The following is a 12,344-nucleotide window of genomic DNA, read 5'->3' on the forward strand; positions in this document are numbered from 1 at the left end:
GAATTTTCGTTTACTTCTTTACTGTGGTACAATATTTTAGTCATTGTCACAACTTCGTTATCAATCATTTACAAATTCAGACGACTTGCACAAACAAAATTGTGAACACATTTTTTGTTCAAAATTGATCTAATTGGTCCAAACCAAATCTTAATTTAATATCCAACATTCTAATACCTATCACAATAATTCTGGATAATTAAATTCAATCCAAAACTTCAAAGACCAATAGACGTGCGTCTATTGTGTTTTTAAAATTCCTTCAAACAAACCATTCCAAACTAATAACAAATATGCAATGAATATTTAATTTTTTACAACTCAAATGAAAAAGTAAAAAGGAGAAGTAAAGTCTAGCATATGATGTATATTTATTTAACTTCTAAAATACAATACTCATATAATGTTCGTATTTTCTAGCACATGGAATGCAAATAACGTACATTGGCCTCTCAACTGGAAAAAAAATGGATATAAAGTGGATAAGTGCACCATTTTGTAACAAGTTACAAGGACTTTAGTTTAGATGCTTGTCAATCGATAGATCCTATCCCTGCAACTGACCACTGTTGGGATCAGTATAACTTCTTGCTTTCTGTCAGAGCAACATATTTTATTTTTTGAGTACTGCTGAAGGGTTAAATCACTTTTGGATTTACAATTATACTTCTGCGAAAATGAAGTAGCAAGCATAATTGCTCAAAAAATTGATACTTTAGCTCTAAACTGCCCCGTGCAATGAAAGCTTTTAAGGTTATTGGGCCCGGGCATAGCCCTGGCTAATTGCCCGGGCTAATCGTACCTAAGTATTAATGAGGGAGTAGGGGTGAGAAGATGCCGACGGCCTTTTCAACACCAAAATTAGCTAAATGGTAAAAACCAGGAAATAGAGGAATTGGGAAATTTCTTGACACACCATTTTCTCTGAAACCCTAGAGAACCACTCTCTATCATGGAAAAACCCTCAAATTAGGGTTTCGGTTTTCTTTTCAATTCTCAACGGCTTTATCTTCTTAACCAGCAAAGCTAGTACGGAAAGAATGTCAGTTTCAGGTTTGGAGTTTTTGTACGTTACAGAGGAGTGCATCAAAGAGTTGAAAAATGGCAACAACAGCTTCAAGTTTTCCGAACCACTTCCCACTCTTCGCTTTCTCTATGAGCTCTGCTCCGTTATGGTATTATTTTATTCATGTTTGCTTTTCTATCCCCCCAAAACCGTCCTCATTATTATGTAATTGAGTAAAAATTTCATCTTTTTTTTTGAAATATTAGTTGCCTTTTTGCTAACAAACTGATCTTTTACGAATGAAACAACTGATTAATAGATAATTGATGAAAAATTTAATCAATTTAAATTCTTGAATTAATAGTTGGTTATTTCCTACAAAGTAGTATTTTCTTTTTGTAAGTTTACTGATTTTAGAAACTTACTGATTAGATCACGTAAGAGAATTCAAACCAAACAGGCCCTTAAAGGATATTTTTGTTAACGTTGATGGACTTTGGTTTATTACTTTGAGGAGGTTTTGTGGATTGATTGTTTTGAGCCGTTTTAGGTTTGTGGTGAATTGCCCATTCAGAAATGTAAAGAGGCATTGGAGTCTGTGGAGTTTGTGGATTATGCTTCCCAGGAGGAGCTAGGGTCGAGTTTGGCTGATATTGTTAGTCAAATGGCTCAGGATGTGAGTTTTCATATTCCACTTTCTTCTTTTTGTTCTACTGTCTTAATCCTGAAATTACTGTCCTTAATCGTGTACCTTTTCAAGTCAACTTGAACATATTTTGGACTTGTTTGACATTGATATGTCAGGTTAGGAAATGAGATGTTGCGATCTCGAAACTAAATGAGAAGTCCTATTAGTTCCAAGTACTCCAATCCATTTAAAATGATATGTTAGTACATTTTAAAAAAAGATATCTTAGTACATTTAAAAACCTTAATGAGCACTAACCCTACCGCAAATAAAAGTATGGTATTTAAGTGGAGAAGGTGTAGAACCCTGGTCCCATTATCCACCAAATTTAGAACCATACCCCACCAACCCTTCGGGATTTTCTCGGTTGTAAAAAAAAGTAAAATCTTAATTAGCACTTTCTGTGACTTAAGAAGCGAAAATGGATGTATAAAATGTGATGAAAGGGTTATCTTTGTATGCATCACGTGCATTTTCTCTAACATTTCTTGCCACATATTTAGTTAATGCTTTAGACAGTAAATAAACACCACTTGATTTTGGCTTACAAGCTTCAAACACGAAACATAAAATTTCTTATAAGTGTTCTATGAATTCTATTTCTTAGGACTAGCTTAGTTTGATGAATAGCATATTCAGTCGAATATCGGCTTTATAATTGCATTATATATTATTCTGAAGGTTCTGCATTATCCCAACCAACTCCCCCCCTCCCCCGCGGGTAATCTTAGCTCCCTTGTGCTATATCTCTATCTCACTTGAGAAACTGCAAAAGGGACTGCGAGTCCCAATATCTATTCCCTGCAAAGGTATCTGATTCTGCTTCCATCCCCTCAATTGCGCTACTTTTACCATAGAAATTGGTTGCTACTTTGTCCAACATGAGGAGCAATATCTTGGGCTAGCAACTCTGTTTTGATTAAATGATTTTCTTATTATTATAAAACAAATTTCCGGTATTCCTTATCCTAATTACAAGAATAAAATAAAGAATGGGAGTGTCAATGTCTATCTCTTGGACGGTTAACTTCTTCTTGTTCGAGATACAGAAATTTGGGAATGCTAGTCTCGATGTCTTATTTTTTTTTTTTTGATGACCGAGAAATCCGTCTGGGGCTGATCATTTGGACCAACCGCAGCCTTTGAAACTCGGTGGATAATCCCCACACAGTTAGCTGATTCTTCTTACACCCCCTCTATATAGCGCTAGCAAAGCTGTGCTCGTTGAACGATTTCCGTATTAAATAACACAAACTTCCTGTATTCTTCATCTTAATTATGAGAATTTTCCTTGATTTTTCATATTATAATAATAATAATTGCCACATTTTAGGTTGTGTAACTTGACTAGTTTTGATGATGTGAATGGACTAATGTTTCTGACATTTGAAATGCTTAGACATTTTTTTGAAGGAAAATTATTCAAATTTCACTTTTCATAGTTTCTAATAAAGGATTTTAAACATATAATTTTTCTTGAAAAACACTTCTATTATATAGTCACTGTACTTTAAAAGGTAGAAGATTTTCTAAAAAATCTCTTTTTCAGTAAGACGCTGCTATAATACATAATTTCAATTGAAAAAATTCAAGGCAATCATGTACAGGACTTCTCGGAAGAGCTATTGCTCTCCCATATCATTTCATTTCTGGTAACTCCCCCCCTTAAAAACCCTTCAATTGAAATAAATTTTATTTTTCTATTTCTAGCGTTGTTTCTTCATAATAAACTTTCTTGCATACATCTTTCATCCGCATGTTAGAAGGGTACTGAAATTATGGACTGCATGTGGAATCAGTTAATTTTACTTTTTGTTAGAGAAGACTTAGCTCTTGCAGAAATGCAAGGTAAGATTGCGTACAATAGATCCTTGTGCTCCGGTCCTTCCCCAGACGAGCTTAGTGCACCTGCACCATGCTGCTCTTTTTTTTTAGAGAAAGCTTCGTAGTGAAAGTACAAAATAAATTATAAATTCAAATGACAAAATGATCACTCTAGCCAATATTTGGTAAATCAGAAAAAAGGAAAAAAAAAGTAACATGCAGTACTTGTAAAAGTAAGACTAGCATGATATGGGATAGTTTTGTTACACATTTAGAAGGTAGGAGATGGCCATGTATTTGAGTTCCACAGAGGTATCTGCAGAGGAGATTTAAGTAACTAGTCCCCGTAAATATAGTGCAGCGTCTTGGTAAGCATAATATCTACCATATATAAGATAGAAAAGCATTCAAAAAGTCCGCTATGTGATTTTTTTTCCTATTGTCTATTTGTACTGTAAAGCCTTGCCAATCTTTTAAATAGAGAGTAATTGAAACTGTGCTCCGGATAAAAGAATGAAGGAAGCATGATTAGCAGTAATTCAAGTGACTTTTCTTTGGAATGTTCTCAAGATTTGTGACACGTATGTATGGGCAATATTCTATACAACTCCCACAAATTACAAGAATCAAAATTCATTTAATGATACAGATGTAGACCGTGATGATTTTCGTATTAAACCAACTATCAACATGTCTTATTCTTTTATGGAAAATTTGGCTTTCGGATTGAGATGGCCTCTTCATCTAAGGATCCTTTTAATTATTAAAGGGACCATTTGGTTCAGAAACCAAAATTTGGTTTCTAAACAACTTTTGGTTACGAAACCAACTCGCAGCTTGGCTAAAACCGAAGGAGTCCATTATCCAAAGTAGGCCCCTTTTCAATCGCAATGTTGCTCGTCTTTTTTGACAATTGCAAAATTGCAATACTATCCTGATTTTTTCTTAAGGTAAAACCTATTCTTCTAAAACTATTTCCAAATCCTTAATTGTTTTCCAAGAAAATCAATCCTTCGAAATCAATCCAGATTCCAGAGCAAAGGTTCTACAGTTCAAGTTCTGACCCTAGTTTCGACATAATTTTCATAAAATTAGTCTGCACATGTTAATATGGCTTACATAATTCTTTTGGTTTCACATATCAAACTAGAGAAAAATTTGGATAAGCCTCTTTTTTTAATGGGAGATCATCATTACTTCATAGTTTTTAGCAAAAAATTGCAAAATAGTTGGCTCTTGTTCCTTGTCAATCCACTTGCTAATTTATGCAATGAAATTTTTAAAGTTCTTTTACGACACTTATCATACTGATATGTTGGAAATATTTTGTTTGCAGCTTTCGATGCCGGGAGAAAATCGTCAGCGTCTTATCAAGCTGGTTAGCCAGAGATTTCTCCCTTTATTCTTTTGTGTGCCTTGATCATGTCTTTTTTCTTGAGACAGTTTAGCATTTGAGGCTATTATTATTATTATTTCCTTTTTTTTGGATAAGGTAGGTGAAATGTCTTCAAAATGCGAAGATGCATAAATTGCAGAAAAAGGAAATGTCAGCTGTAATACAAAAAAGACTATCACAAGGCTAAGGAGCTGACAAATCCAGAAACATATCAGAGTAATTTACAGGAGAATGATTCACCCAACCAAAAAGGTTAACCAAACATCAAGCTTTCAGATAGCTTGTAGGAGTTGACATACCATCAAGACATCTGTGGTTTCTTTTTGGTTCAATCCAAATGCACCAAAAGATATAGGCTGGCACCATGAGCCAGATGTGCTTGATGGCTTTGTCAACTCGCCTGAGACCCCATGCTTCATAAAGCTCTCTGACTGAATTGGACATAGACCAGTTCAGTCCAAAAATGGTTAAGAACATGTTCCAGATGTCTGCTGCTAGTGGAGAGTGAATGAGCAATTGTGGGATGGACTTTGAACTTGTGTGGCACATGTTGCATCATTGGCTAGTTGGAAACCTCTTTTGGTTAGGTTATGCTGGGTTAAGCATGCTCCATTTAATACTTCCCAGCAAAAAGACATAACCTTAGTCCTCCCGATTAATTTTCAAGGCCATAGGTATGTTAGAACTTTGTTGTAGCTCATCTCTGCATCGACTGCCTTAACTGAGTATACTCCTCTAGTATTACCTCACTTCAATCTATATACTGCTCGGTTTTTTACTAGATGAGGCTCCAAAGTTCCAAGAAGAGCCATTAAGTCATCAATTTCCCAATTCTGCAGTTGCTTCTCAATGACGGGCTCCGAGTGTTGCCCTCCCTGTTTTGTGCTATGGAGGAGTCAGGGTTATTTACAATAAGAAACAGACTGGGGAAGGTTTCTTTTAGTTGTGTGTTTCCTATCTATTTGTCCTTCCATAATTTTATGTTGACCCCATTTCCCGCGTGGAAAGAGGTGTTGGATGAGAACTGATCCAGAAGGGCACTTATACTCTTCCATAGCCGAGTACCATGAAGTGTCCCGACAGGTTTGGTACACTAGTGGTTGGAGCATCCATACTTAGCTGTGATTACATCTTCCAAAGGTCAACCTCTTCTTGATTGTATCTCCAGTGTCATTTCATTAGGATGCTTCTACTGTGAACTGCCAAGTCCTTCACTCCAAGCCCTCCCAGTGATTTAGGAAGAATAACCTTGGGACATTTCACCGGATGAAACTTGTGACCCTCGTTATTACTTTCCCATAAAAAGGATCTCCTGATTTTGTCTAGCTGCTTCTGCACCTTAGTTGGAAAAGGGAAGAGTGACATAAAATAGGTGAGGATGCTATCAAAGATATTTTTTATGAGAGTCAACCTGCCACCTAAAGATAGATACTTTCTCTGCCATGATGCCAACCTTTTTTCCGTTTAACCTGTCAAAAAGGTCTCAAGCTATCGAAGTGGGTCAAGTCTCAGGATGGAGGAAATAAAGAGTACTACATCGTTATTGTGTGCTATTTTATTATGAAACCCATTCTTCAATTTAAAAAAGTTAGAGGTTTGCCATTGTTGACTTGGGAGAAGTATGGTGCTAGATAGGATTTAGACTGTAAGTTTCAGCAACATAGTGGTTGCTGTTGGTACTCTTAGCTGGTACTTGTTTAATAACACGATTAACATCTTTTATTTCAGAGACCTCCCTCATGGCCCTTGAAAATGAATCCTCGTGGCCCTTGAATCAAATTTCTGTCGAGCTACTTTATGGAGGACATCATCTCTATCATTGAAACTGACTTTGCTTCTGTAATAGCTCATTTTGTTGGGGAACGTTGACAACACAAAGGATGGGAAGATGCATGAACTTAAGGAAATAATTAAAAGGAAATGCAGAAGCAATGGGTTTGTTTAAAATCATCCTTGATCTATGCCCCAAACTTAAATTACATGCGTGTATTAACATATTGAGCAAAAAAAATCCTTAAACTATCAAAAAATCAACAACTTTCATCCAATGGTTAAGCAATGTTAAAAAACTAACGGTGCACAACCAAAAGCTCCTAAAAACCCACCTTCTCTCGTGTTGCTTTCAGGATTTTTAGAATTATCCATGGCTTGTCTTCTGGTAGTGAAGGCTACAAAAAAACATACCCAGGTAATTGCCGAGAAAGCATAATGAGCATTAGACTTTTAGAATTCATCGCACTCTATACGAGCTGCACAGGAAAAAAGGTCGCGTTGAAATCTGTCAAAGCAACAATAAGAAACTCTTCATCTTTCCAAAAAATGGCGTGCTCCAACAGAAGCAAAGGCAATAATAAAGGCTTTGTTCCCTCTCAAGGTAGTACTGGTGTAACCTCCTCATCCTCTAAATAATCTCCCCATATCTCTTCTTCTTCTTCACAATGAAGAGCAGTGGCAGCAAATTTGTTTGTATACACTAATTATGTATATAATATATGTATATGTATATTTATGTATATTATATGTATATTGATGTATGCAATATGTATATTATATGTATACTACAAGATGTGTATTATATGCACATTTTATACTCTCTCCGTTTCATATTAGATGAGGTAGTTTGACTCGACACGGAGTTTAAGAAAAAAGAAGAAGACTTTTGAAACTTGTGGTCTTAAAAGCTTAAGGGGTAAAAAGTTTGTGGGGCCATGACATTTGTGTGGCTATAAAAGCTTCTCATAAAGGGTAAATGGGTAAAATGAAAGAGTTTAAAGTTGAATTATTTCCAAATTTAGAAATGTGTCATTTATTTTGGAACAGACAAAAAAGGAAAGTACCTCATCTAATATGAAACGGAGTGAGTACTTATTATTCAATACATGTACATTTTCGGCTATTATTTTGGATGGCTGCCCAATAAGGTATTTATCCCAAATATTTTGGTGGCTCCAATTCCCTAGGTAGGGTGGCTTCAAATCCACAGGTAGGGTGGCTCGAAATTCCTAGAGATCAATATGAGGGTGAAGATCAACTATTGAGTCTGAACTTCAGTTACAATGCTGATTCAACTATATTTGATTATCTTCTCTAACTATTAAATCACTAAATTGATATAAGAAGCGAACTATCACAAAGTTACTTCAAGTTGGAAAATACCAGAGTTGTGTCTCACCCACAAGTTCTAATGTCTAAACCAATATAATTAATTGCTTAAATCACTTGATGCTTCATCACTGGTCATAATTCCTCGTTACCCGCTGTTAACTTTCCAATTAATAGTGAGTTTATCCCCAAATTAGCTTTCACAAGCTCAAATGAGGTGCGTTAAAACCAATGACCACAAGGAGAGATTAACACTATAGTTTCAACAGATTGGATTTGCCTATTCCTAGATTTTCTCAATTCCCTGTCTATTGATCAATATCCAGGTCCAATATTACCTTCCCAAGTAATTATTAAGATAAACGGGGTGTAAATAATTGTGGCCCTCACTCATTCAACAATCAAGCATAGAATCAATTGATTGAAGATAGAATCAAGCATAGACAATCAATATGTTATCAATTTGAACATTAACACTTGGTGTTGGGATTTCAACTCTAGCTAAAAGATTAGCTACTCGTACTGAAAATGAAAAGAAAACACAAACTAGTAATGAAAACATAATGGGTAAATTGAAAATGAATCAAACTAGTAAATGAAGATCAATTTGCCATGAAGCTTTATTAAGGATGAATAATAGGTGCTCCTTTTAGCTTTCGAGCTGAAGAATCACCTACCAATTTATATATCTGCTATTTATACCCCTCCAAAAAGCCTTGGTCGAGTTTCCTAATCTGTCCTTCTGAAATTCATTTGAACACAAGGTACGATCTCGTCATGCTCTGGCAATCACGATTTTAGTAACTTCAGCTCATTGGTTTGGCCAGTCTTTAGACACACAATCGCATATGTCCCTCTGGCAGTCGCAAATTTGAGAACTTCATTTGTTTTCCAATCTTTCAGGTACTATCGCATATGTCCATTCGTCGATCTTGAATTTTAGAATTGAAGCTTAGTGTTTTCAACTATTAGCCCTCCGCTGTTTGCGATATTGCTCTACATTCACTAATTTGTGAAACTTGACTCCATAACATCTGATTTCAGCTTGTTTTTACTTTAATCACTCCTTCCAACAATCAATCACCACAAATACCTGCATAAAACATTTAGTCATCTATTTATACTTCATAACGTTGCTCTTAACATTAAATCCCATAGATTTAGGCATTGATAAGGTGATATAAAATCAACTTATCAAGGGGTAATGGTTGTAGTAGCTGTCGCTGTATTTCTCTTCCTGTTTTTCTTCTTTTCTGTCAATTCTTGTTCTGCAGATCTTAGTTCGAAGTCGAAAGTCATCATGAATTATCATGCTTCTTTTTTGTCTTTACATAAATTTGGTCTGTCTTCTTTATAGGCAAAATGGCTCGTGGAATCTGCTTTGGTTCCTTTGAGATTTTTTCTGGAGCGATGTGAGGTACCTTTTTACTTGTTGCCAGCTTAAATATGTGAGCCGTTTTGCTCCTGTTAATTACTAGCTTGAAAAATGAAAGCTTATAAATGCTCTTTAATGTGTGAAGGAAGAGTTTTTGTGGGAATCTGAGATGATCAAGATAAAGGCTGCAGATTTGAAGTCGAAAGAGGTATAGTTTTCTTTTTCTTTTTTGAAAATAAGTAAGAGGTGCATCATGATTAAAACAATTTTTAGGTCTAGCAGGTGGATCGTTTATTTCAGCATCTCTAGCCATAGCAAAGTTGCTTGCTCTGGGTCATCCCTGCTGGCTAGTTTTTTAATACATCTCGTACTGCAGTGTCTTGTCTGTCGGTGATTTATTTTTTATGGTTGAAATGCATAAAAATGACTCGGCGTGTTGGCAAAATTTCCCAGGCTAATATGTATGAGACCGACAAAATGAACCGTTCTGTCCTTTTCTCTCTTCGCTTGTGTTGGTGAATATTCAATAGACACCAGCAAATTGCTATTGTGGCTGAAGATACTTTCCTTTAAATGTGATTTCATTTTGTAATGATTTTCAGGTTAGGGTAAACACTCGTCTTCTTTATCAGCAAACAAAGTTTAACCTTCTCCGGGAAGAGAGTGAAGGCTACGCCAAGCTGGTAACTGTTTCCTCTCCCTCCTATCTCTCTGTGTGTGTGTGTGTGTCTGTATGTCTTTCTAGTTTCTGTCCATCTCCCCTACTACCCAATCACTGTGTGGATGCTCTTTCTGTGCCTCCTTTGGGTGTTTTTATTGCCATTGAATCTAATTCTGCATATAGAGGAGGCAATAAGAAAAAAAGGAGCTTAGCTTTGAGCTGGTTACGGTAGCTTCAACTTTATCAACTTCAAATTCATAACATCCTTATTTCTCTATGGGAGGGTAAGCAAGAGCTAGCGCATATCTTAGCATGTATAAATGGCCATTCATGGTTGCCGTATGCTTAAATTGAAGGCCTCAATTTAAGGAGCCATATTTGTTTGTTAGTCACCGATTAATGAACAATTGTTATAGTCCCGGTTAATACTTCCCTAATAATTATATAGTTGAGCAGGTTGTTCCTTTTGGGGAGCTGGTCTGAGTGGTGTGTGGTTGGAAGTGAGAAGTGACTATTGTATTGTAGTATTCTTGATAAAATTCTTAGGACTCTTGGTCGCTGCTTGCATGTCACTAATAGATATGCCTTTTTGACCTTTTCGATTAGTCAAGAACGACCCCACCCGAAACCCAAAATAATTAAAAGGAATGACTTGCATTCTGACCTCCCTAAAGGCCATGTTCTAGTGTCAGAATTTTGGATAGCTTCAAGTTATGATTAAAGGTCAACACATGAGCAAGATTATCTTTCTTGCTACTTAATTTTAAAAAAGAATAGCACTATCTTCCTTTCTATCATTTAAAAATCTGAAAGGTGAATGTTCCGAGATGAGGAATTTCCAGTTTGAACTACATAATACAGAAATTGGAGCGCTCCTAAAAGGAGAGGCTCCCAAGTTGGAAGGTGACTGGAGGACTTTCACCTATCCACTGAAAGCTGGTTGCCATTAGCCACTGATGGTTGCAGATGCAGGGGAGTGTCTGGTGCAAACTTTCCTCCTTTCCCCTACAGCTCCGTCTCATTTTCCCTTTGTTAGGTGTTCTTTGAGGGTGATGAAATTATCAAACACTCCTAGTATACGGATCAAAGCAAGGGAAGAAAGACCCAACTCACACTTCCCATTCGGTTTAAAAGGATTATCCCCACTAATTTTTACTTTGTACAGAGCAAAGTTTTCAGTGCGCTTGTTCTCTGAATAAGGCAACTTTAAGTAGTTCATGCTCGCTCTTGGCAATGTTGTCCTCTTGTCCTCCACTTCTTTGTGGCTTAGCTTTTGTTTTTTCCTTCACGTTGACCCTCCTTTTTCCGTAATTGTAGGTCACGCTCCTTTCTCAAATGCCAGAGGGTTCTACGCAAAATGCTTCAACCGCTACAGTTGGCATAATCAAGGTTTAACTTCAACTCAGCTCTCTAGTAGTTGAATTATAATTTTTCTGTATTTCTGAATCGTGGACCATATGCAGTCATTGATTGGGCACTTCGATCTGGATCCAAACCGAGTCTTTGATATTGTATGTTCTTTATCCATAATGATATCGTACATATCCAATCCTTCTTATAAGTTTTTTGATGAATTCTATTCCTTTTATACTTTTGAAAGCTTAGTGCAGTTCTGTGTTTGGCTGGTGATTTGACAGGTTTTGGAGTGTTTTGAACATCAGCCTGGTAATACTACATTTTTGGACCTGATTCCCATATTTCCCAAGGTACAATTGTGGTTGTCTTATTGTCTTGTTTCATTATTGAGCTCTTCCTAGTCTTTATTATGTATCTCTTTTTTTCATTTTCTCTCAATTATTTGCAGTCCCATGCCTCCCAGATTTTGGGGTTTAAGTTTCAATACTACCAACGACTGGAAGTAAATGATCCTGTTCCAAGTGGTCTATATCAGCTAACAGCCTTGCTGGTGAAAAGAGACTTCATTGATGTTGACAGCATGTGAGTATATCTTGAATACCAGGTTACCTCACCCCACTTTTTCCCTCTTTCCCATACAACTTTTCTTAAGTACTTAAGCTTTTACCAAAAAAAGAGTTACTTAAGTTGCCTATAAGCATTAGGCTTTGATCAAGGTCTGAATAGCTGGTGTGCTTGAAACACTGCACGGATATCCATCATCCTCGCTAGAAAGATTGTCTTTATTCCTACTTTAGTACTGTCTCCTACAGCATCGTGAACCAAAATTTTGGAGTTGGCAATAATGGACTTTTTTGTTTATTTTGCTCTCATGGAAGTAGTTTTTGGCTACTTAATCTATTTCACTAACAATAGATGGTAACTAAATTGTGTTAT

The 12,344-nt window shown here is 36.3% G+C and overlaps 1 protein-coding gene across 1 annotated transcript in view; it reads left to right on the forward strand.

The window, feature by feature from the left end:
* The first annotated feature begins 812 nt into the window (after nucleotides 1-812).
* The window catches only part of LOC109206153 (THO complex subunit 2), a 54,935-nt gene continuing 43,403 nt past the window's right edge, over nucleotides 813-12,344 (forward strand). Inside the window, exons 1-10 of the mRNA XM_019368943.1 lie at nucleotides 813-1,175; nucleotides 1,557-1,682; nucleotides 4,855-4,896; nucleotides 9,374-9,433; nucleotides 9,537-9,599; nucleotides 9,994-10,074; nucleotides 11,370-11,441; nucleotides 11,516-11,563; nucleotides 11,690-11,758; nucleotides 11,857-11,990. Coding sequence (XP_019224488.1) covers nucleotides 1,041-1,175; nucleotides 1,557-1,682; nucleotides 4,855-4,896; nucleotides 9,374-9,433; nucleotides 9,537-9,599; nucleotides 9,994-10,074; nucleotides 11,370-11,441; nucleotides 11,516-11,563; nucleotides 11,690-11,758; nucleotides 11,857-11,990 — 830 coding nt within the window. The 5' untranslated portion in view covers nucleotides 813-1,040. The remainder of the gene's footprint in view (nucleotides 1,176-1,556; nucleotides 1,683-4,854; nucleotides 4,897-9,373; nucleotides 9,434-9,536; nucleotides 9,600-9,993; nucleotides 10,075-11,369; nucleotides 11,442-11,515; nucleotides 11,564-11,689; nucleotides 11,759-11,856; nucleotides 11,991-12,344) is intronic.

Source organism: Nicotiana attenuata, unplaced genomic scaffold (assembly GCF_001879085.1).
Source record: "Nicotiana attenuata strain UT unplaced genomic scaffold, NIATTr2, whole genome shotgun sequence".
Classification (NCBI taxonomy): Eukaryota; Viridiplantae; Streptophyta; class Magnoliopsida; order Solanales; family Solanaceae; genus Nicotiana; species Nicotiana attenuata.